This window comes from Rana temporaria, chromosome 4 (genome assembly GCF_905171775.1).
Source record: "Rana temporaria chromosome 4, aRanTem1.1, whole genome shotgun sequence".
NCBI classification, from domain to species: domain Eukaryota; kingdom Metazoa; phylum Chordata; class Amphibia; order Anura; family Ranidae; genus Rana; species Rana temporaria.
This window is the reverse complement of record NC_053492.1, coordinates 3,356,246-3,381,657: the sequence shown is the minus strand read 5'-3', so window position 1 is coordinate 3,381,657 and position 25,412 is coordinate 3,356,246. Positions and strand designations below refer to the sequence as shown.

Here is a 25,412-nt window from a genome sequence, read left to right as displayed (position 1 = left end):
CATACTGTCCTTCATTACTACCCCTCCCATCATACTGTCCTTCACTACTACCCCTACCATCATCATACTGTCCTTCATTACTACCCCTCCCATCATACTGTCCTTCACTACTACCCCTCCCATCATACTGTCCTTCACTACTACCCCTCCCATCATCATACTGTCCTTCATTACTACCCCTCCCATCATACTGTCCTTCATTACTACCCCTCCCATCATACTGTCCTTCACTACTACCCCTCCCATCATACTGTCCTTCACTACTACCCCTCCCATCATACTGTCCTTCACTACTACCCCTCCCATCATACTGTCCTTCACTACTACCCCCTCCCATCATCATATTGTCCTTCACTACTACCCCTCCCATCATACTGTCCTTCACTACTACCCCTCCCATCATACTGTCCTTCACTACTACCCCTCCCATCATACTGTCCTTCACTACTACCCCCTCCCATCATACTGTCCTTCACTACTACCCCTCCCATCATACTGTCCTTCACTACTACCCCTCCCATCATACTGTCCTTCACTACTACCCCTCCCATCATACTGTTCTTCACTACTACCCCTCCCATCATCATACTGCCCTTCACTACTACCCCTCCCATCATACTGTCCTTCACTACTACCCCCTCCCATCATACTGTCCTTCACTACTACCCCTCCCATCATACTGTCCTTCACTACTACCCCTCCCATCATACTGTCCTTCACTACTACCCCTCCCATCATACTGCCCTTCACTACTACCCCTCCCATCATACTGTCCTTCACTACTACCCCTCCCATCATACTGTCCTTCACTACTACCCCCTCCCATCATACTGTCCTTCACTACTACCCCCTCCCATCATACTGTCCTTCACTACTACCCCCTCCCATCATCATACTGTCCTTCACTACTACCCCTCCCATCATACTGTCCTTCACTACTACCCCCTCCCATCATACTGTCCTTCACTACTACCCCTCCCATCATACTGTCCTTCACTACTACCCCTCGCATCATACTGTCCTTCACTACTACCCCTCCCATCATCATACTGCCCTTCACTACTACCCCTCCCATCATACTGTCCTTCACTACTACCCCCTCCCATCATCATACTGTCCTTCACTACTACCCCTCCCATCATACTGTCCTTCACTACTACCCCCTCCCATCATACTGTCCTTCACTACTACCCCCTCCCATCATACTGTCCTTCACTACTACCCCTCCCATCATACTGTCCTTCACTACTACCCCCTCCCATCATACTGTCCTTCACTACTACCCCTCCCATCATACTGTCCTTCACTACTACCCCCTCCCATCATACTGTCCTTCACTACTACCCCTCCCATCATACTGTCCTTCACTACTACCCCTCCCATCATACTGTCCTTCACTACTACCCCTCCCATCATACTGTCCTTCACTACTACCCTTCCCATCATCATACTGCCCTTCACTACTACCCCTCCCATCATACTGTCCTTCACTACTACCCCCTCCCATCATACTGTCCTTCACTACTACCCCTCCCATCATACTGTCCTTCACTACTACCCCTCCCATCATACTGTCCTTCACTACTACCCCTCCCATCATACTGCCCTTCACTACTACCCCTCCCATCATACTGTCCTTCACTACTACCCCTCCCATCATACTGTCCTTCACTACTACCCCCTCCCATCATACTGCCCTTCACTACTACCCCTCCCATCATACTGTCCTTCACTACTACCCCTCCCATCATACTGTCCTTCACTACTACCCCTCCCATCATACTGTCCTTCACTACTACCCCTCCCATCATACTGCCCTTCACTACTACCCCTCCCATCATACTGTCCTTCACTACTACCCCTCCCATCATACTGTCCTTCACTACTACCCCTCCCATCATACTGTCCTTCACTACTACCCCCTCCCATCATACTGTCCTTCACTACTACCCCCTCCCATCATACTGTCCTTCACTACTACCCCCTCCCATCATCATACTGTCCTTCACTACTACCCCTCGCATCATACTGTCCTTCACTACTACCCCTCCCATCATCATACTGCCCTTCACTACTACCCCTCCCATCATACTGTCCTTCACTACTACCCCCTCCCATCATCATACTGTCCTTCACTACTACCCCTCCCATCATACTGTCCTTCACTACTACCCCCTCCCATCATACTGTCCTTCACTACTACCCCCTCCCATCATACTGTCCTTCACTACTACCCCTCCCATCATACTGTCCTTCACTACTACCCCTCCCATCATACTGTCCTTCACTACTACCCCTCCCATCATACTGTCCTTCACTACTACCCCTCCCATCATACTGTCCTTCACTACTACCCCTCCCATCATCATACTGCCCTTCACTACTACCCCTCCCATCATACTGTCCTTCACTACTACCCCCTCCCATCATACTGTCCTTCACTACTACCCCTCCCATCATACTGTCCTTCACTACTACCCCTCCCATCATACTGTCCTTCACTACTACCCCTCCCATCATACTGCCCTTCACTACTACCCCTCCCATCATACTGTCCTTCACTACTACCCCCTCCCATCATCATACTGTCCTTCACTACTACCCCTCCCATCATACTGTCCTTCACTACTACCCCCTCCCATCATACTGTCCTTCACTACTACCCCTCCCATCATACTGTCCTTCACTACTACCCCTCGCATCATACTGTCCTTCACTACTACCCCTCCCATCATCATACTGCCCTTCACTACTACCCCTCCCATCATACTGTCCTTCACTACTACCCCCTCCCATCATACTGTCCTTCACTACTACCCCCTCCCATCATACTGTCCTTCACTACTACCCCTCCCATCATACTGTCCTTCACTACTACCCCTCCCATCATACTGTCCTTCACTACTACCCCTCCCATCATACTGCCCTTCACTACTACCCCTCCCATCATACTGTCCTTCACTACTACCCCCTCCCATCATCATACTGTCCTTCACTACTACCCCTCCCATCATACTGTCCTTCACTACTACCCCTCCCATCATCATACTGTCCTTCATTACTACCCCTCCCATCATACTGTCCTTCACTACTACCCCCTCCCGTCATCATACTGTCCTTCACTACTACCCCTCCCATCATACTGTCCTTCACTACTACCCCTCCCATCATCATACTGTCCTTCATTACTACCCCTCCCATCATACTGTCCTTCACTACTACCCCTCCCATCATCATACTGTCCTTCATTACTACCCCTCCCATCATACTGTCCTTCACTACTACCCCTCCCATCATCATACTGTCCTTCATTACTACCCCTCCCATCATACTGTCCTTCACTACTACCCCTCCCATCATCATACTGTCCTTCATTACTACCCCTCCCATCATACTGTCCTTCACTACTACCCCTACCATCATCATACTGTCCTTCACTACTACCCCTCCCATCATACTGTCCTTCACTACTACCCCTCCCATCATACTGTCCTTCACTACTACCCCTCCCATCATACTGTCCTTCACTACTACCCCTCCCATCATACTGTCCTTCACTACTACCCCCTCCCATCATCATACTGTCCTTCACTACTACCCCTCCCATCATACTGTCCTTCACTACTACCCCCTCCCATCATACTGTCCTTCACTACTACCCCTCCCATCATACTGTCCTTCACTACTACCCCTCCCATCATCATACTGTCCTTCATTACTACCCCTCCCATCATACTGTCCTTCACTACTACCCCTCCCATCATCATACTGTCCTTCACTACTACCCCTCCCATCATACTGTCCTTCACTACTACCCCTCCCATCATACTGTCCTTCACTACTACCCCCTCCCATCATACTGTCCTTCACTACTACCCCCTCCCATCATACTGTACTTCACTACTACCCCTCCCATCATACTGTCCTTCACTACTACCCCTCGCATCATACTGCCCTTCACTACTACCCCTCCCATCATACTGTCCTTCACTACTACCCCCTCCCATCATACTGTCCTTCACTACTACCCCCTCCCAACATACTCTCTGCCCTCCACTGCCATCCCTCCTATTATACTGCCACCCCTGCTATAGTACAACCCATCATCATACTGTCCTTCACTACTACCCCTCCCATCATACTGTCCTTCACTACTACCCCTCCCATCATCATACTGTCCTTCATTACTACCCCTCCCATCATACTGTCCTTCACTACTACCCCCTCCCATCATCATACTGTCCTTCATTACTACCCCTCCCATCATACTGTCCTTCACTACTACCCCTCCCATCATACTGTCCTTCACTACTACCCCCTCCCATCATACTGTCCTTCACTACTACCCCTCCCATCATACTGTCCTTCACTACTACCCCTCCCATCATACTGTCCTTCACTACTACTCCTCCCATCATCATACTGTCCTTCATTACTACCCCTCCCATCATACTGTCCTTCACTACTACCCCCTCCCATCATACTGTCCTTCACTACTACCCCTCCCATCATACTGTCCTTCACTACTACCCCCTCCCATCATACTGTCCTTCACTACTACCCCCTCCCATCATACTGTCCTTCACTACTACCCCCTCCCAACATACTCTCTGCCCTCCACTGCCATCCCTCCTATTATACTGCCACCCCTGCTATAGTACAACCCATCATCATACTGTCCTTCACTACTACCCCTCCCATCATACTGTCCTTCACTACTACCCCTCCCATCATCATACTGTCCTTCATTACTACCCCTCCCATCATACTGTCCTTCACTACTACCCCCTCCCATCATCATACTGTCCTTCACTACTACCCCTCCCATCATACTGTCCTTCACTACTACCCCTCCCATCATCATACTGTCCTTCATTACTACCCCTCCCATCATACTGTCCTTCACTACTACCCCTCCCATCATCATACTGTCCTTCATTACTACCCCTCCCATCATACTGTCCTTCACTACTACCCCTCCCATCATCATACTGTCCTTCATTACTACCCCTCCCATCATACTGTCCTTCACTACTACCCCTACCATCATCATACTGTCCTTCATTACTACCCCTCCCATCATACTGTCCTTCACTACTACCCCTCCCATCATACTGTCCTTCACTACTACCCCTCCCATCATCATACTGTCCTTCATTACTACCCCTCCCATCATACTGTCCTTCATTACTACCCCTCCCATCATACTGTCCTTCACTACTACCCCTCCCATCATACTGTCCTTCACTACTACCCCTCCCATCATACTGTCCTTCACTACTACCCCTCCCATCATACTGTCCTTCACTACTACCCCCTCCCATCATCATATTGTCCTTCACTACTACCCCTCCCATCATACTGTCCTTCACTACTACCCCTCCCATCATACTGTCCTTCACTACTACCCCTCCCATCATACTGTCCTTCACTACTACCCCTCCCATCATACTGTCCTTCACTACTACCCCCTCCCATCATACTGTCCTTCACTACTACCCCTCCCATCATACTGTCCTTCACTACTACCCCCTCCCATCATACTGTCCTTCACTACTACCCCTCCCATCATACTGTCCTTCACTACTACCCCCTCCCATCATACTGTCCTTCACTACTACCCCTCCCATCATACTGTCCTTCACTACTACCCCTCCCATCATACTGTCCTTCACTACTACCCCTCCCATCATACTGTCCTTCACTACTACCCCTCCCATCATACTGTTCTTCACTACTACCCCTCCCATCATCATACTGCCCTTCACTACTACCCCTCCCATCATACTGTCCTTCACTACTACCCCCTCCCATCATACTGTCCTTCACTACTACCCCTCCCATCATACTGTCCTTCACTACTACCCCTCCCATCATACTGTCCTTCACTACTACCCCTCCCATCATACTGCCCTTCACTACTACCCCTCCCATCATCATACTGTCCTTCACTACTACCCCTCCCATCATACTGTCCTTCATTACTACCCCTCCCATCATCATACTGTCCTTCACTACTACCCCTCCCATCATACTGTCCTTCACTACTACCCCTCCCATCATCATACTGTCCTTCACTACTACCCCTCCCATCATACTGTCCTTCACTACTACCCCCTCCCATCATCATACTGTCCTTCACTACTACCCCCTCCCATCATCATACTGTCCTTCACTACTACCCCTCCCATCATACTGTCCTTCACTACTACCCCTCCCATCATCATACTGTCCTTCACTACTACCCCTCCCATCATACTGTCCTTCACTACTACCCCCTCCCATCATCATACTGTCCTTCACTACTACCCCTCCCATCATACTGTCCTTCACTACTACCCCCTCCCATCATACTGTCCTTCACTACTACCCCCTCCCATCATACTGTCCTTCACTACTACCCCTCCCATCATACTGTCCTTCACTACTACCCCCTCCCATCATACTGTCCTTCACTACTACCCCTCCCATCATACTGTCCTTCACTACTACCCCCTCCCATCATACTGTCCTTCACTACTACCCCTCCCATCATACTGTCCTTCACTACTACCCCTCCCATCATACTGTCCTTCACTACTACCCCTCCCATCATACTGTCCTTCACTACTACCCTTCCCATCATCATACTGCCCTTCACTACTACCCCTCCCATCATACTGTCCTTCACTACTACCCCCTCCCATCATACTGTCCTTCACTACTACCCCTCCCATCATACTGTCCTTCACTACTACCCCTCCCATCATACTGTCCTTCACTACTACCCCTCCCATCATACTGCCCTTCACTACTACCCCTCCCATCATACTGTCCTTCACTACTACCCCTCCCATCATACTGTCCTTCACTACTACCCCCTCCCATCATACTGTCCTTCACTACTACCCCCTCCCATCATACTGTCCTTCACTACTACCCCTCCCATCATACTGCCCTTCACTACTACCCCTCCCATCATACTGTCCTTCACTACTACCCCTCCCATCATACTGTCCTTCACTACTACCCCTCCCATCATACTGTCCTTCACTACTACCCCCTCCCATCATACTGTCCTTCACTACTACCCCCTCCCATCATACTGTCCTTCACTACTACCCCCTCCCATCATCATACTGTCCTTCACTACTACCCCTCGCATCATACTGTCCTTCACTACTACCCCTCCCATCATCATACTGCCCTTCACTACTACCCCTCCCATCATACTGTCCTTCACTACTACCCCCTCCCATCATCATACTGTCCTTCACTACTACCCCTCCCATCATACTGTCCTTCACTACTACCCCCTCCCATCATACTGTCCTTCACTACTACCCCCTCCCATCATACTGTCCTTCACTACTACCCCTCCCATCATACTGTCCTTCACTACTACCCCTCCCATCATACTGTCCTTCACTACTACCCCTCCCATCATACTGTCCTTCACTACTACCCCTCCCATCATACTGTCCTTCACTACTACCCCTCCCATCATCATACTGCCCTTCACTACTACCCCTCCCATCATACTGTCCTTCACTACTACCCCCTCCCATCATACTGTCCTTCACTACTACCCCTCCCATCATACTGTCCTTCACTACTACCCCTCCCATCATACTGTCCTTCACTACTACCCTTCCCATCATACTGCCCTTCACTACTACCCCTCCCATCATACTGTCCTTCACTACTACCCCTCCCATCATACTGTCCTTCACTACTACCCCCTCCCATCATACTGTCCTTCACTACTACCCCCTCCCATCATACTGTCCTTCACTACTACCCCCTCCCATCATCATACTGTCCTTCACTACTACCCCTCCCATCATACTGTCCTTCACTACTACCCCCTCCCATCATACTGTCCTTCACTACTACCCCTCCCATCATACTGTCCTTCACTACTACCCCTCGCATCATACTGTCCTTCACTACTACCCCTCCCATCATCATACTGCCCTTCACTACTACCCCTCCCATCATACTGTCCTTCACTACTACCCCCTCCCATCATACTGTCCTTCACTACTACCCCCTCCCAACATACTCTCTGCCCTCCACTGCCATCCCTCCTATTATACTGCCACCCCTGCTATAGTACAACCCACAGCAGGAGAGAGGTATGTGTACATCCTATCACTGAGCACCACTGTCCCTCCATCCACCCCACGGTCCCTCGATCCACCCCACGGTCCCTCGATCCACCCCACGGTCCCTCCATCCACCCCACGGTCCCTCCATCCACCCATCCACCCCACGGTCCCTCCATCCACCCCACGGTCCCTCCATCCACCCCTCGGTCCCTCCATCCACCCCACGGTTTCTCCATCCACCCCACTGTCCCTCCATCCACCCCACTGTCCCTCCATCCCACTGTTCCCCTGTCCCTCCATCCACCCCACTGTCCCTCTATCCACCCCACTGTCCTTCTATCCCTACATCCACCCCACGGTCCCTCCGTCCACCCCACGGTCCCTCCGTCCACCCCACTGTCCCTCCGTCCACCCCACTGTCCCTCTGTCCACCCCACTGTCCTTCTATCCCTCTGTCCACCCCACTGTCCCTCTGTCCACCCCACTGTCCCTTTGTCCACCCCACTGTGCTTCTATCCCTACATCCACCCCACTGTCCCTCCGTCCACCCCACTGTCCCTCCGTCCACCCCACTGTCCCTCTGTCTACACTAACTGTCCCTTTATCCATCCCACTGTCACACTGTCCCCCTATCCACCATACACTCTGCATTCCCTATTTAACATTACCACATTCTGCACTATATTAGTCATCCCAGACTCTCTTTAATAACACCCCCTTTAAGCGCAATTTAAGACCTGTCCACTGTTCCCCACAACGCGCTTTGTGCAACATATTGTTCTTCTTGATGCCTAGGGCCCACTTTTGATCTTACACACGGGCCCACTGATTTCATATGCCCCTGCCCCAAAAGTTGTAATTTTTTTCTCAAAAAAAAATCACCTTTTTGGGGGGGGTGTCCCTGAATGGCAGTTTGGAGATGTGGTCACCCTACTCCCGACCCGCCCCATCCGACCGATCGTCTCCTCTTCCACCCCCTGCCGCAGCATCAGAAGGCCTGGGGACTCTTGCATCAACCCCCCCGGACTAGGCCCGGATCCCTGTGACGCCGATGCACCTGTGTAGTGACAGTGGCACTGCCACCCCGCAAACAGAGGATCTACAGGCAACACTACCACCTGGGTCACCAAACATCTCCACAATGTCCCATGGAAGCGTTTAGCTCTCTATCTCCCAAACACTGGAGCGGAAGAGGAAGTACCCCTCTACCCACCCGCGATCCCTGTCCCTGAATGCCAGCATTTCAAAATTACTGGCCTTTGAAATGCTGTCATTCCGTCTGGTGGAGACGCAGAGTTTTAAAAGCCTGATGGCATTGGCTGTCCTACAGTACGTCGTGCCCAGCCGCCACTACTTTTCCAGGCGAGCCATCCCTTCCCTGCACAACCAAGTGGGGGACAAAATCAGGTGTGCACTGCGCAATGCCATCTGTGCCAAGGTCCACCTAACTATGGATACGTGGACCAGTAAGCATGGTCAGGGACGTTATATCTCCCTAACAGCACACTGGGTAAATGCAGTGGCGGCTGGGCCTGAGGCGGATAGCAGTTTGGTTCATGTCCTTCCACCCCCGAGGATTGCAGGGCGCTTCAGTTTGCCTCCTGTTGCTAACTCCTCCTACTCCGCTTCCTCATCCTCTACCGCCTCCTCATCCGGTCAGCGTAACACATTCACCACCAACTTCAGCACAGCCATGGGTAAACGACAGCAGGCAGTAATAAAACTTTCTTGTTTGGGGGAAAAACCCCACACCGCGCAGGAGTTGAGGGACATGGAACAACAGACTGATGAGTGGTTGGCGGCAGTGAGCCTCAAGCCAGGCCTGGTGGTGTGCGATAATGGGCGAAATCTCGTAGCAGCTCTGGGCCTAGCCGGTTTGACGCACATCCCTTGCCTGGCGCATGTGCTAAATTTTGATGGTGCAGAGGTTCCTTAAAACTTACCCTGATATGCCACAGCTGTTGCAGAAAGTGCGGGCCGTCTGTGCGCACTTTCGGTGTTCTTACCCTGCTGCTGCTCGCTTGTCAGCGCTGCAGCGTAACTTCGGCCTTCCCGCTCACCGCCTCATATGTGATGTGCCCACAAGGTGGAACTCCACCTTGCACATGCTGGCCAGACTGTGCGAGCAGCAGCAGGCGATAGTGGAGTTTCAGCTGCAGCACACACGCGTGAGTCGCTCTGCGGAACAGAACCACTTCACCACCAATAACTGGGCCTCCATGCGAGACCGTGTGCCTTGTTGCACTGTTTCGAGTACTCCACCAACATGGCCAGTGCCGATGACGCAGTTCTCAGTGTTATTTCCCCAGTTCTATGCCTCTTTGAAAAAACGCTTTGGGCGATGATGGAAGAGGATGTGGCACAGGAGGAGGAGGAGGAAGAATCTGGATCATTTCCAAGGCTTTCAGGGCAGTCATTCACAAGTGGCTCCCAGGGTGGGTTCCTGCACCAACAAACGCCAGGTACACAATTGTCCAGCAAGGGCACAGTTCTGGAGGATGATGCAGTGGAGGAGGAGATGGAGGAGGAGGAACCATGTTCACAGTAGGGTGGCACCCAGACCTGCTCATGGCCATCTCTGGTGCGTGGCTGGGGGGATACAGAGGACACAGATGATACACCTCCCACAGAGGACAGCTTTTCGTTGCCTCTGGGCAGCCTGGCACACATGAGCAATTACATGCTGCAGTGTCTCCGCAACAACAGGCGTGTTTCGCAAATTATAACAGGTGCTGATTACTGGGTGGCCACGCTGCTGGATCCCCGTTACAAGGACAATGTACCGTCCTTAATTCCCTCACTGGAGCGTGATCACAAGATGCGCGAGTACAAGTGCACGCTGGTAGAATTCCCACCTGACAGCAGGGGTACAGTGGAAGCACAAGGAGAAGGCAGAGGAGGAGGAAGAGGTCGCCAACGCAGCCGGGGCACAGCCAGCACCTCAGAAGGCAGGGTTAGCATGGCCGAAATGTGGAAAAGCTTTGTCAGCACGCCACAACAACCAGCACCACCAGCTGATATGGAACGTTTTAGCAGGAGGCAGCATTTCACCAACATGGTGGAGCAGTATGTGTGCACACTCCTACACGTACTGACTGATGGGTCTGCCCCCTTAAACTTCTGGGTCTCCAAATTGGGCACATGGCCTGAGCTTGCCCTTTACGCCTTGGAGGTGCTGGCCTGCCCTGCAGCCAGTGTATTTTCTGAATGTGTATTTAGCACGGCAGGGGGCGTTATCACAGACAAGCGCAGCCGCCTGTTCTGGACAGGCTCACGTTCTGGACAAGCTCACGTTCATTAAAATGAACCAGGCATTGATCCCACAGGACTTGTCCGTACCTTGTGCAGAATAGACACGTATACCGGCCTTACCCAGCCATTGTTTTTTCTGATCTTTCTCACTCTTTTGGGGTGTACTATAAAAAATAAATAAATTAAAAACAAAAACCTGTGTTGGCTACCTCGTCCTCCTCCACCGCTGCTTCCATCTACACCGCCACATCCACCTCCTACTTCATATGGACCTCGTCCTCCTAGGTTAAGATTATTATTTTTGTATTTTTATGTATTTTATGTTATTTTAAGTTTTTTCCTTATCCAAATTTTTTTTGCAGAGTACTTGCCATGCTCTTACCAACATTTTTCTGCCATTTGCAGCCCTCTAGCCCTTTCCATTACGTTTTTAGAGACATTTTAGTACTGAAAAGTTCGGACTTTTTTCCGAAGTTCGGCCGAACCCGTCGAACCCGAACATCCAGGTGTCCGCTCAACTCCATTGTCGTTGCTTTTAAAATTAAACATCTAACCAGTCAGACGGAGTTCCAAGTCCTGTGTTTCTCTATATAAACTCAGTTTATTGTTAAAATTAAGTGTAAAATGCAAAACTCCGGTGGGTGTAACAAGATGTCCGCTTTTCCCCTTCTCAGTGTATCCTTACTGTGGAAGAGTGCGGGGTGTAGCAAGATGGAGGTGACAAAACATCACTTCCATTACACATTCTGGCGGGTCGCCAAATCTGATGAAACACAGGAAGAGTCTATGGAAGACAGGAAGTGATGTCAGGTACAGACAGGAAGTTCCGGGTGAGAGGTGAGTCGGGAAGAAGTAGAGAGGAGACGTTGCTGGAAGAGGCAGTAGAGGAGGTAATAAGATCTTATTTTCTATTTACACCCAGTAACCCCGTCATGTCCGTCCTCTTCCTCCATAGTCACTGTGATGTCTTTTATCTCCAGCAGATGATGATACACACATATATAGTGTGGAGACCTTCATTATCCCCTTCAGGGAGGATCAGTTGATGATGAATAGTGATAGGATCGGAGGTGTTTGAAACCCCACATTCCCGGTCCCGCCAGGAAGCCGACACTGCACAGCGCTAATCACAGGCAGTGAGACATTTCCTGCAACATGGCTGCAGAGATCGGGAAATGTCTCTGCCTGTGACTAGCGCTGTGCAGTGTCGGCTTCCTGGTGGGATCGCAATCATCCCCGAGCCCATCACTAATGATAAATAGATCTTACTTGCCCATAAATGGTTCAGTTTTATTGTTCAGCCAGCGGGCTGAGCAAAAGAATCTGAACCGATTCTCCCATCCACACATAGGAGGGGGATGGGGGAATCCTCCCCGCTGCACTATTGTATTCTGACAATGGGGGGCGCTCCTCCGCTCTCAGAATACACAGATCAGTGATGAAGCTATTGGCTGCAGCTGCTGATCGAGTGACTTTTATCCGGCAGTGACCACACATGGATGGAAATGTGACCGATCCCTGCTGAACCAGCTGAATTTCCTTGTATCTATGGTCACCTGATGTCAGGGCACCACAGTGGTGTAGTGGTTAGCAATTTTACCTAGCAGCAAAAGGGTCACTGGTTCGAATCCCGACCACGACACCATCTGCTTGGAGTTTGCATGTTCCCCTTGTGTCTGCGTGGGTTTCCTCCCATACTCCAAAGACATGCTGGTAGGTTAATTGGATCCTGGCCAAATTGACCCAGTATATATATGTGTGTACGACTGTGTGTCCCAAGCACGTCAAGATCCTACGGGGTAAATGACCGCACCAGCCAGGAAGACACTGGCCCAGATTCAAGAAGCAATTGCGCCTGTGTAACCATAGGTTACACGGCGCAATTGCTTACTTGCTCCGGCATAGCGAATGCTCCTGATTCAGGAACATCGCTACGCCGACTGCAGCCTAAAATCTGCGTGGCATAAGGCTCTTATGCCACGCAGATTTTAGGCTGCATTCTAGCGATGACCGCTAGGGGGCGCTCCCATTGTGATCTGTGTATAGTATGCAAATTGCATACTAACACCGATTCACAACGTTGCGCGAGCCCTGCGTACGCAAATTACGTAGTTTGCGTACGTCGGGTTTCGCGCAACGTTACACGTCCTAATAGCAGGCGCAGCCAATGCTATAGGATACCCACGTCCCCGCGTCGCGAGATTTAAAATCTACGTCGTTTGCGCAAGTGATTCGTGAATGGCGCTGGACGCCATTCACGTTCACTCTGAAGCAAATGACGTCCTTGCGACGTCATTTGCCGCAATGCACGTCGGGAAAGTTTCCCGACGGAGCATGCGCTCTACGCGGGAGCGCGCCTAATTTAAATGATTCCCGCCCCCGGCGGGATCATTTACATTGCGCGCGCTTACGCCGGGCAATTTTGCCGGCGCGCCCTCGCAATTTACGAAGCTACTGCTCCGTGAATCGAGGGCAGCGCAAAATATTTGCTGGGGGCGCAGGGCAAAATTGTTGCCCTGTGCCTCCGCAAATAAAGCGCAAATGTACCTGAATCTGGGCCACTGGCTGCAAAAAGTGCCTAGAGGCGATTCAGTTTGCATGTGTAGCGCTATATAAGTCATTCATTCAAATCCCAGATCACCATGGTGACTAGAAATGGCGTCCTGGCCCCTGGGCTCTTGTCAGCCTATTCTCACTGTTGGTCTGAATAATATTTCTACCTGAAACCTGGACACAATATTTAGACAGGAATGTGGCTCGGAGCGGGGCCAGGCGGGAGGGTGAGGGGTGGAGGAGGACCTGTGAAGTCAGGGGAGGACTGGGCAGGACAGCGGCATGAGAGGACTCATCTCACTGATCTCCCACTGCCCATCTTTCTCCTTTCTGCGGCCGCATTACTGTCACCATCGGCTCCTGATTCCCCCCCACAGCTGCCTGTGTCCCTGCAGAGCCCTCCGGCAGACCAGAGAGGAAGGAGCGGGACCGAATCTCCAACATGGCGCCGCCTCGGCACTTCCACAAAGATCCCCACAAGGTGCTGAAAAACAGGACTACAGAGTCCTTACAGTAGTAACCAGGACAAGCCTGCAAAGCAGCTAGCTAAGAGACCAGCCAGGGAGGGACATGCTGCTTTATGTACACAAGACGTCCTCTCCATCCACTCTGCTCTCACACACTGCTGGGGGAGATGTATAGGACATGCAGGAGGACACAGGGGAGGGGGGGATTGTATTACTGTCCTGTGTTCTGTACCCCATGTGTTGTGTTCTGCACACTTCTCTTGCACCCCGTGTCCTGCACCCTATGTCCTACATGAGAATATCTGCTACAAGCTTTTAACCTGCATAGTGTGGGGTTCCAGTGTGGGTGAATTATATCTCAGTGGGGCTTTAATAAAATGGAGACTTGAATAGTGAGGTGAGGAAGAATCTGGGAAAATCATTTGAATATACTATTTGTGTTCATATTCTAGAGTTTTCCTCTTGTGGAGATCATATGACCATCACATTGCCTCCACCTCCCTCCCTGATAGAATAGAGAAATACAAAGAAGATTCTAGAAGTCACCAGAGAGATGATGGAGGAGAGGTGAGCGGTGCCGGCAATTCTGGGACATTATCCAGTAACAGACAAGGGGTGTGTCTGGATGGTGACTGTATCATTGTGTGTGTCAGGTTCCTATAAGGTGTCAGGATGTCACTGTCTATTTCTCCATGGAGGAGTGGGAGTATTTAGAAGGACACAAGGATCTCTACAAGGACGTCATGATGGACAATCAGCCGCCCCTCACATCACCGGGTAAGAGGAGACTTTATTGTAAAGGAGAGAGCAGTACGGTGGCTCCACCTAGATCCCCCATCATCTGATAAACACATAGAAACAATGTATTCAGTCAGTGTGTGTGTTTCCTACAGATGGATCCAGTAATGCGAACCCACCAGAGAGATGTCCCCGTCCTCTGTATTCCCGGGATTCCACACAGGAAGGTCACACCACCCCCCACCATCATCAGGTAGATGAGGAACAATCACTGATAGTATCATTAGGATCTGTACATTATCTGCATTGTTACCATTGATGTCATTTTTATTCTATATTCAGAGTGGAAACCTGAGAGATTCTAAAGTTGAGGTCAAAGAAGAGATAAAAGAGGAGGATGATGAGGATGGGGTGATGGAGGAGTCAGAGTCTCCAAAAGAACACAAAGATCTGTACCAGGACACCATGGTGGAGTCATCCAGCTACAGAAACCCACCAGAGAGATGTCCCCGTCCTCTGTATTCCCGGGAGTCCACACAGGAAGGTCACACCATCCCTCACCATCATCAGGTAGATGAGGAACAATTATTGGTAGATATGAATAATACACAGCATGTTTGTTACAATGAATGTTTTATTATATATTCAGAGTGGAGACCTTGGGGATTATAATATTGATGTTAAAGAAGAGTATAAAGAGGAGGATGAGGAGTATGGAGTGATGGAGGAGTTTTCAGAAGGACACAAGGATATGATGGAGCCACCTAATACCAGGAACCCACCAGAGAGATGTCCCCGTCCTCTGTATTCCCGGGATTCCACACAGGAAGGTCACACCATCCCTCACCATTACAAGGTTGGTGGGACAGAGGTTATAAAACACTCTTATAGAGATGAAGCTGAAGTTGGCTCCTTATTCGGTCAGCTTCTTATTCAGGTTGGATCTTTATTCACAAAGGTGATAATTTACTAAACAATCATCTGCAATGTTTATAATAAGATTGTGAACTTTTTCCCCTTAGATTCCTGCTCGTTTGGTCTAGGGGAATTGGCTAGTTTTAAAATATGAGCAGTACTTACCGTTTTCGAGATGCATCTTCTTCCGTCGCTTCCGGGTATGGGTCTTCGGGAGCGGGCGTTCCTTCTTGATTGACAGTCTTCCGAGAGGCTTCCGATGGTCGCATCCATCGCGTCACTAGTAGCCGAAAGAAGCCGAACATCAGTGCGGCTCTATACTGCGCCTGCGCACCGACGTTCGGCTTCTTTCGGAAAATCGTGACGCGATGGATGCGACCGTCGGAAGCCTCTCGGAAGACTGTCAATCAAAATAGGAACGCCCAGTCCCGCAGCCCATACCCGGAAGCGGCGGAGAAGATGCATCTCGTAAACGGTAAGTACAGCTCATATTTTAAAACAACTAGCCGATTCCCCTAGACAAATGAGCATAAAGCTAAGGGTAAAAAGTGTTATGTACGGGTGAACCCCCGCTTTAACAACAATTCTTTCTCCCTAAATGCCATGTATTTAAAGGGTAATTCTGAATAAATATATGAAAACCTTCTTGGCTCACCCAAATCTCACTTGTTTATACTCATTGGGCATCCTACTATATAGGAAAGTGAAATTTGGCCCGAGCCAAGTGATAGAAATCATAAAATATGGCACCAAACTTGTCACCCATGCATTTCAATGGGAAATTCCCAATAAGAAGCTAAGCTATTCCTACATAGAAAACTGTTTGGCTCACCCAAATTCCACTTGTTTTATACTCATTGGACATCCTTCTATTAGTTAAACTTCAATTTGGTCCGAGCCAAGTGATCTAAATCCTAAAATATGGCACCTTGACAGCCATGCATTTCAATGGGAAATTCCGAATAAGAAGCCAAGCTATTCCTATATGAAAACCATTTTGGATCACTCAAAATCCCTTTGTTTTAATGTCATTGGGCATCCTACTATATAGTAGACATGTGTACACTGAAATATTTAGTTTCGGAATTTTGTTTTCGTCCGAAATTCGTTTTAATTTATTTTGTTTTTTGTTAGAAATTGCATTCGTCCGAAAATCCAAATGAGTTAAGGTTGAATCTGCCATTGAATATACTATGTTCAAAGAAGATTCGACGGAGCAGCGAAACTGTACGGTGAATCGTACATTTCCGGTCGAATGTTCCGCCTACAAGTAGAATTTTTTTTTTTTTTCAAATATACATTTTTATTGAACAACACCAAGGGAAGGAGTCCCGTCACTACATTCAGCAAAGTAGAAGAATTCTAATGTTGTATGACTAGTAATAATTATATTTATGTATTATTACTAGTCAACCAACATTAGAATTTTTCTATAGCCTATGGGCGGAGCATTTAACCGCAAATGTACGATTGTGGCGTCGTACAGTTTATCTTCTCCGTCGAATCTTCTTAGAGCTTTCGACAGACACCATAAGCCTTCAATGACAGATTCGACATTTGTATGTTTTTCGATGCTTTGTCGAATCTTCGTCGTTCATATTGAATTGTCTAACCTATAGTAGTCAGCTGACTTTCACATTCGTTTCTCCAAGTGCAATAGAATGGCGGCATCCGAAGTTGTGTCAGATATGGCGGTGACCCATTTCGACCACATGGAGGTTCCTGGGCCTTCTATGGAGGCAGCATCAGCAGCAACAGATTTCCCATCCCCACCATCATCCAAAAAGCGGCGCAGGAGGGGGACACAATCTGCAACCAGCAGGAAGCGTAACCTTACGTGGACTCACATGGAGTCCCAGGTCCTTGTAAAGGAAACTCTTCCTTGCTGGATGAAGCTGTGTGGCCCTCGCTCCAGGGAGACCAGTCCGGAGTGGAAGTGTGAGAAATGGGAGGAGATCTCCAAAAAAATTGAAACAATGTATCGCCATCTGCGTGACCCGACTGCCTGTCGGAAAAAATTCTGCGACATAAAACGGTAAGTAACGTGTCTGATTTTTTTTTATATTTTTTTACATTTTAACCAGTTCAGCCCCAGAGGATTTGGCTGCCAAATGACTGTGCCACTTTAACTGACAATTGCGCGGCCGTGCAACGTGGCTCCCAAACAAATTGACGCCCTTTTTTCCCCACAAATAGAGCTTTCTTTTGGTGGTATTTGATCACTTCATTGATGTACGCTGATAAGGGCATTGGGCACCGACAGGTGGCACCGATGGGCTGCACTGATGGGCACCGGTAAGGCGGCACTGGTGGGCACCGATAAGGCAGCACTGGTGGGCACCGATAAGGCAGCACTGGTGGGCACCAATAAGGCGGCACTAGTGGGCACTCAGAGGTGGCACTGAAGGGCATTGATAGGTAGCACTGGTGGGCACTGAGAATTGGCACTGATAGGTGGCAGTGATGGGCACTGATGGGTGGCAATGGTGGGCACTGATCAGCACTGGTAGGTGACATTGCTAGGTGGCACTGATGAGGCACTGACTGGCACCACTGGTGGGCATTGCTAGGTGGCAGTGATGGACATTGATAGGTGGTACTGATTAGCACGGGCAGGTGGCATTGGCAGGCGGTACTTGTGTCCACTGAGGCAGAATTGCCTCTTCCACTGGGGACCGATGTCCCTCACTCAGCAGCCGGCGATTGGCTTTTTTTTTCTCCTCACGCTGTCAGCGCGATGAGAAAAAACAATTACCGAGCTTTGTTTTGATCACGTGGACCGGTCCCTTACTCGGATTCGTGATCACCCAAGTCTCAGTGACTCGGTGATCACAGCGCGCCCTGCAGGGGGCGCGCGCAAAGGGGAGGACATCTATTGATGTCCTCCCAGGAATTGGGGTCTGCACTGTAGCTGTCATTTGACTATAGTGCAGGCCCCTAGTGGTTAAGTATAAAGGCTGGCCGAAGGCTAGCCTGTGTTTGTAGGCGGAGTCTGCTGAGTACTTAAGCCTCCCTCTCTGTCGGGTCCTGTGTTGGCGCCATTTCAGGTTGGAGGGGGGAGGTGCAGAGCAGTGGCAGCAGCAGCCTCGTGGCGGTGCCTCTCCCAGGCTTCATTGGAGTGGAGCCTCTCTTTCATCCCTGTGTCCCATCCAGCTTGGGGGATCTGCCTCGCCTGTCATGCCTGTGTCCCATCCAGCTTTTTGGGGCTGTCATCCCGTGTCCCATCCAGCTTGTGGGGGCCGTCCCACCCAGCCTGCCTTTACCCCATGTTCCGTCCTGCTCGTTTGGGCCGTCCGCTTCTCCCGGCGTTCGTGCGGGGGGGCGGGTGGCCATCCATCCTCCACTATCCCCAGGGCTCCAGCTGGACACGTGCGATCACCATTGGAGGAGGTTTGGGGGGGAGCGAGAGCCCGCCCTCCTCCTCGGTCTTCCTTCCAGGCTCACAGGGGGGGGGGGGGGCTCACCCACTTCTCTGGGTACATGCTGCTGCACGAGGGGGAAGGGGGGGGCCGTCCATCCATCCACCCTCCCACTCCTCCGGGCACACGCCGGCTTTTGCAGGGTCGCCCGCCCCTCCTCGCTGTCAGTTTCAAACTCATGCTGAGGGGGGGTGCTGTCCATCCATCCAGTCACTCCTCCGGGCGCACGCTGGAACTGCCGTCCATGCCGGTGTTATGGGGGGGTCACTCATCCAGGGTTGCGTTGGCTGTATGAGGGGGGAGGCTGTCCACCCTTCATCTCCCGGGGTCATGCTAGCAGCCTAGAAGGGGTTGTCCACCCATTTCTCCAGTGATCAAGCTGACAGCATTGGGGGGGGGGGCTGGCCTCCCACGGGTCACGCTGGCAGTTTCCTTACGTTGCTGCATTTGTCATACCATCCTGTCTGCGTTTTCTGACGCTCCAGGGTCAAGTTGATGCATTTTTCTGTCTTAGCGTCTCTGGCCCTGCGTGTCTGCCATTGCGTCTCTGGCCCTGCGTGTCTGCCATTGCGTCTCTGGCCCTGCGTGTCTGCCATTGCGTCTCTGGCCCTGAGTGTCTGCCATTGCGTCTTTGGCCCTGAGTGTCTGCCATTGCGTCTTTGGCCCTGAGTGTCTGCCATTGCGTCTCTGGCCCTGCGTGTCTGCCATTGCGTCTCTGGCCCTGCGTGTCTGCCATTGCGTCTCTGGCCCTGCGTGTCTGCCATTGCGTCTCTGACCCTGAGTGTCTGCCATTGCGTCTCTGGCCCTGAGTGTCTGCCATTGCGTCTCTGGCCCTGAGTGTCTGCCATTGCGTCTCTGGCCCTGAGTGTCTGCCATTGCGTCTCTGGCCCTGCGTGTCTGCCATTGCGTCTCTGGCCCTGCGTGTCTGCCATTGCGTCTCTGGCCCTGCATGTCTGCCATTGCGTCTCTGGCCCTGCGTGTCTGCCATTGCGTCTCTGGCCCTGCGTGTCTGCCATTGCGTCTCTGGCCCTGCGTGTCTGCCATTGCGTCTCTGGCCCTGCGTGTCTGCCATTGCGTCTCTGGCCCTGCGTGTCTGCCATTGCGTCTCTGGCCCTGAGTGTCTGCCATTGCGTCTCTGGCCCTGAGTGTCTGCCATTGCGTCTCTGGCCCTGCGTGTCTGCCATTGCGTCTCTGGCCCTGCGTGTCTGCCATTGCGTCTCTGCCATTGCGTCTCTGGCCCTGCGTGTCTGCCATTGCGTCTCTGGCCCTGCGTGTCTGCCATTGCGTCTCTGGCCCTGCGTGTCTGCCATTGCGTCTCTGGCCCTGAGTGTCTGCCATTGCGTCTCTGGCCCTGAGTGTCTGCCATTGTGTCTCTGGCCCTGCGTTTCTGTCATTGCGTCTCTGGCCCTGCGTTTCTGTCATTGCGTCTCTGGCCCTGCTTTTCTGTCATTGCGTCTCTGGCCCTGCGTTTCTGTCATTGCGTCTCTGCCCCTGCGTTTCTGTCATTGCGTCTCTGCCCCTGCGTTTCTGTTGCTCCACGTTTCCAGCCGATGCATTTCTCTTAGCAGGGGTTTCTGTCACAGCGTTCTGCCCCAAGGGTTTCCGTTATAGCATTTCTGCCCCAGGGGTCTCCGTCACATCATTTCTGCCCCAGGGGTCTCCGTCACATCATTTCTGCCCCAGGGGTTTCCGTCGCAGCTCCTGGTAGGTGCAGGGGGGCGGGGTTTCAGTCCTTGGGCCCGGCAGGGGGGGGGTCATGTTGGCCGTGCAGTCGTCTTAGCATCCTCTCTGCGTTTCAGTCTCTCTCTCTCTGCGTTTCAGTCTCCCTCTCTCTGCGTTTCAGTCTCCCTCTCTCTGCGTTTCAGTCTCTCTCTCTCTCTCTCTGCGGTTTGTCTCTCTCTCTCTCTGCGGTTTCAGTCTCTCTCTCTCTGCGGTTTCAGTCTCTCTCTCTGCGGTTTCAGTCTCTCTCTCTGCGGTTTCAGTCTCTCTCTCTCTTCGGTTTCAGTCTCTCTCTCTCTGCGGTTTCAGTCTCTCTCTGCGGTTTCAGTCTCTCTCTCTCTGCGGTTTCAGTCTCTCTCTCTCTGCGGTTTCAGTCTCTCTCTCTCTGCGGTTTCAGTCTCTCTCTCTCTGCGGTTTCAGTCTCTCTCTCTGCGGTTTCAGTCTCTCTCTCTGCGGTTTCAGTCTCTCTCTCTCTGCGTTTCAGTCTCTCTCTCTGCGTTTCAGTCTCTCTCTCTCTCTCTCTCTCTCTCTCTCTCTCTCTGCATTTGTGTCTCTCTCTCTCTCTCTCTCTGCGTTTCAGTCTCTCTCTCTCTGCATTTCAGTCTCTCTCTCTGCGTTTCAGTCTCTCTCTCTCTCTCTCTCTCTCTCTCTCTCTCTCTCTCTCTCTCTCTCTCTGCATTTGTGTCTCTCTCTCTCTCTGCGTTTGTCTCTCTCTCTGCGTTTCAGTCTCTCTCTCTGCGTTTCAGTCTCTCTCTCTGCGTTTTCAGTCTCTCTCGCTCTTTCTGTGTTACAGTAGTTCTGCCCCAGCATTTCTGTCTCTGCGTTTCTGGCCCAGCATTTGTCTGCGTTGCTGGCCCAGCATTTCTGTCTGCGTTCTGTCTCTGCATTCAGTCGCAGCATTTCTGGCCCAGCGTTGCTGGCCCAGCAGTTCTGTCTGCGTTCTGTCTCTGCATTCAGTCGCAGCATTTCTGTCTCTGCATTTCCGGCCCAGCAGTTCTGTCATGCGTCTCCATCTCAGCGTTCAGTCACAGCATTCTGTCTCTGAGTGCTTGGCCCTTGCTCCATTTCCCCCATGCATCCTCTTGGCACAAGCAGTTCATCCTTATGGCGGGGTTGTCTCGGGCATCAGGCTTGATCCAACTCCATGGGTCATTGAGTTCTGAGCGCATTCGCAGGTTCTATAGGGGGATCCTTCTATCACAAGTCATGGCTCGGTGGGTTTCCCCTGTCTTAGCAGATACTTACTGGATGCGTATATAGTTGCCTTCCAGGCACACGCTACTCCACTGGCCGGATTGTCATCTGCCCTTCTTCACCTAAATAGGCATCTTTTGCCCTCCTCTCAGGCATACCGACCAGCTAGGCCAAGGCACACCTCAGGCCTTGGTTGTTGGGGTTATCACATTTCATACTCGAAGACTCTGACTACAAATATAATCGCTACGATCATTGTAAGAGGAATATTTCCATGGCCATTTTTAGTTCTTAGTTTTTTATCACTAATCTGAGCAGTAAGTGCTTTTCCACTTGAACACCTGTAGGTTACGCCCCCTTTGTGACCAGGCCATATTCTGCTATTAAGTGCACTGCAGCTTTAACTGACAATTGCACGCTCCTGCGCTGTACTACCCGAATCAAATTTACGCCCTTTTCCCACCACATATAGAGCTTTTTTTTGCAAATCTTGTGCTACATGAAAAAGTGCGCCTAATCCAAAAATTCCATTGGCATTGTTTCATTCTACATTTGTCTCATGTGTTGATGTCATTTTCAATTACAATTGTAGTTTCATTATGGAACCCGTTTCTCTTCTCTTTTTGTTTTGCAGTTCCATTGCACGTAAACGCAGGCAGTCAGGGCGCAGAGGAAAGCAGGTGTCTCTCCTCCCCCATGAGGCAGAGCTATTAGCGGGGATAGGGGAGGATGAGATCACCCAGCTCCTGGCTCATCAAGGTTGGTTTTAGGATTTCATTGTGCAGGACATTTTTTTTTTTTTGTCAAGCGTCCGACATTTACTATGTTGTGTTTCTTTTTATTTAAAGATCGTATCAAGGCCCAGCGCCGCCGAAAGCGGAGGGCGGAGGAGCAGGAGTCCTCCACTTCATCATCATGCAGTAAGTAGTGTACTAGTACTGTAGTAGTGACACCAATAAAGTGGGTCCTTTTCCATTTGTCCAGCCTTCCATTGTGGATTCCAGTGTCATTGCTTCTCGCTCAAGCAGTGACAGGTAGAGCCTCTGCGACGTTCTGTCAGGTAACTTACGCATTCTGACAGAACGTCGCCGTTCTGAACTGAGGCGCCTGATCAGTGGTGGTGCACCTAGCACTTGCCGCTGGAACCAGGACAGGTAAGTGCCTCCTTTTTTTTTTTTTTTTTTTTTTTTTTTTTACAGATTTTTTCTAAACGGTGAATGCCTTGTAGATAAACATTAGTGACCTGCCCTGTATTGATATGCTAATAGATAATTAATTGTATCTATATACAGTATTTTATAGTAATTTGAAGCTTGAACATTGAAACCTTCATAATTTCTCCTTTATTAAATAAATAGGTGTCATCCAGTCAGAGGGAGAGGCGCAGGAGGAGGAGGCTGAGGCGGCAACGCCCACATGTAAGTTAGTCTCATCTTGCTGGTATCTGCTGAGTGATGATCATACCATATTTGCCAGCGTATAAGACGACCTTTTACAGTAAAAAATGTGTCTCATAGGGAGCTGTGGTGGCTCAACGCGATTGGCACTGCGCTGACAAGCCATTCACCTCTGCAGCTAGGGGTTCGGATCCCGGTCTCGGCTACATGTGAATTGAGTTTGGTGGCCTCAGCCCGGCTCCCGGTGGGTGTGCTATGCGAGGTAAGCCTGCGCTTAGTATGCCCACCCCCCTCCCACAAAAAAAAACCACCACACTTACACACACTCGAAATTGGGTTAACATGCACGCACTTTGACCACGCTGTCTTTAAAAAAGAGAGGCGAAGGACTAACGGGGGCTGGTTGAGCGGGCTAGATCCTCTCACTCCCTTATAGGGAGTCCCTCTGCCCCGTTGGGCTTCAAAGCGGAGCAGGTAGGGCGTGGCCATTGCCACCCGGGGCATGGAGAAAGGTGGCAGATTGCCTCTGGGGGAGGCCTGCCTACTCCCAACTCCTGCAGTCCGGCTCCTCTCTCGAGTACACGCACAAAATACACTTTAAAAAAAGACACTTTTAAAAGCCGCGCCTCCTCGTGGTGTTCCGTGATAGGTGGAACAGTCAGTTTACCAGAAGAGCCTGTGTTTAGTGTTCCGCCTATCACGGACATTGGCTCTGCCTCGGACGAGAGGACGTCCGTGATAGATGGAATGCTGAACACAGGCTCTTCTGGGAAACTGACTGTTCTGCCTATCACGGAACACCACGAGGAGGAGGCGCGGCTTTTAAAAAATGGACGCCCGGAGACTGACTCACTTCTGGAATGAAGATCTGCAAATTGAGGTGAAGCGATGGCACAGTGAGGCAATGGCACGGTTTGGCAATGGCACAATGAGGCAATGGCACAGTGAGGTGAGGCAATGGCACAGTGTGGGGGGGGGGGGAGTCTTCTTATACGGCGAGCCGAGTATATCCCAAAAGCAACATTTTAGCTGGAAAATTAGGGGGTCGTCTTATACGCCCAGTCGCCTTATACGCCGGCAAATATGGTACATCTTTCAATGTTCTTGTACTATGTGTGAGATTGTTGTACACTGCAGATTGTAATGTTCTTTTCTATATTATTCATAATCAACAGCTGCTGAGGCTGAGCAGGAGGTGGAGGAGATCTGCCCTGTAGAGGCTGCTGGGGATGCTCAAGATGGTGTACAACAGGCAGACGCGTCAGATCCAGGGAGTAAGTAGTATACCTTTTTTTTGTATTTTCCAGGCAAATATAGTATTTTAAATATGAAATGCTGACGGCATACCTTGTCTAGAAATGGTTGTGATTTCTTCTGCAAGGCTTTGGTTGAGCTGCCATTATTAATTATTTATTAGTCCGCCTCTGCAGCTGATTCCAGTCTTCCTGTTGGCATTACCTGTGCTTGTTAAACCCTCAACGTCACTTCCCTGATCACGCCACCTTCTTGCTGCAGTTCAGATTCCCAGTCTGAGCCGATCACTGTCATCGTGAATAACACAGCTGGCTGGAGGGGGTGTGTCAGACAATAATCTCCAGCTATTGGCTGGCAGTCCCTGGACATGTTCAATCTCTGGCATGCCCCTGATGCGTGCATTAACACTTTCCT

General features: G+C 50.7%; 2 protein-coding genes across 2 annotated transcripts in view; one reads left to right on the top strand and one right to left on the bottom strand.

Annotated features, from left to right (window-relative positions):
- Nucleotides 1-25,412, bottom strand: part of LOC120935226 (zinc finger protein 585A-like) — a gene marked incomplete at its 3' end in the record, with an annotated part of 241,861 nt that overhangs the window by 26,913 nt on the left and 189,536 nt on the right. The window lies entirely within an intron of this gene.
- On the top strand, nt 15,288-25,060 carry LOC120935829. Its single transcript, XM_040347889.1, has 6 exons — nt 15,288-15,323; nt 17,668-18,050; nt 22,982-23,106; nt 23,196-23,267; nt 23,706-23,765; nt 24,920-25,060. The coding sequence occupies exons 2-6, from the start codon at nt 17,677-17,679 to the stop codon at nt 25,024-25,026; spliced, it is 738 nt and encodes a 245-aa protein (XP_040203823.1). The 5' UTR covers nt 15,288-15,323; nt 17,668-17,676; the 3' UTR covers nt 25,027-25,060.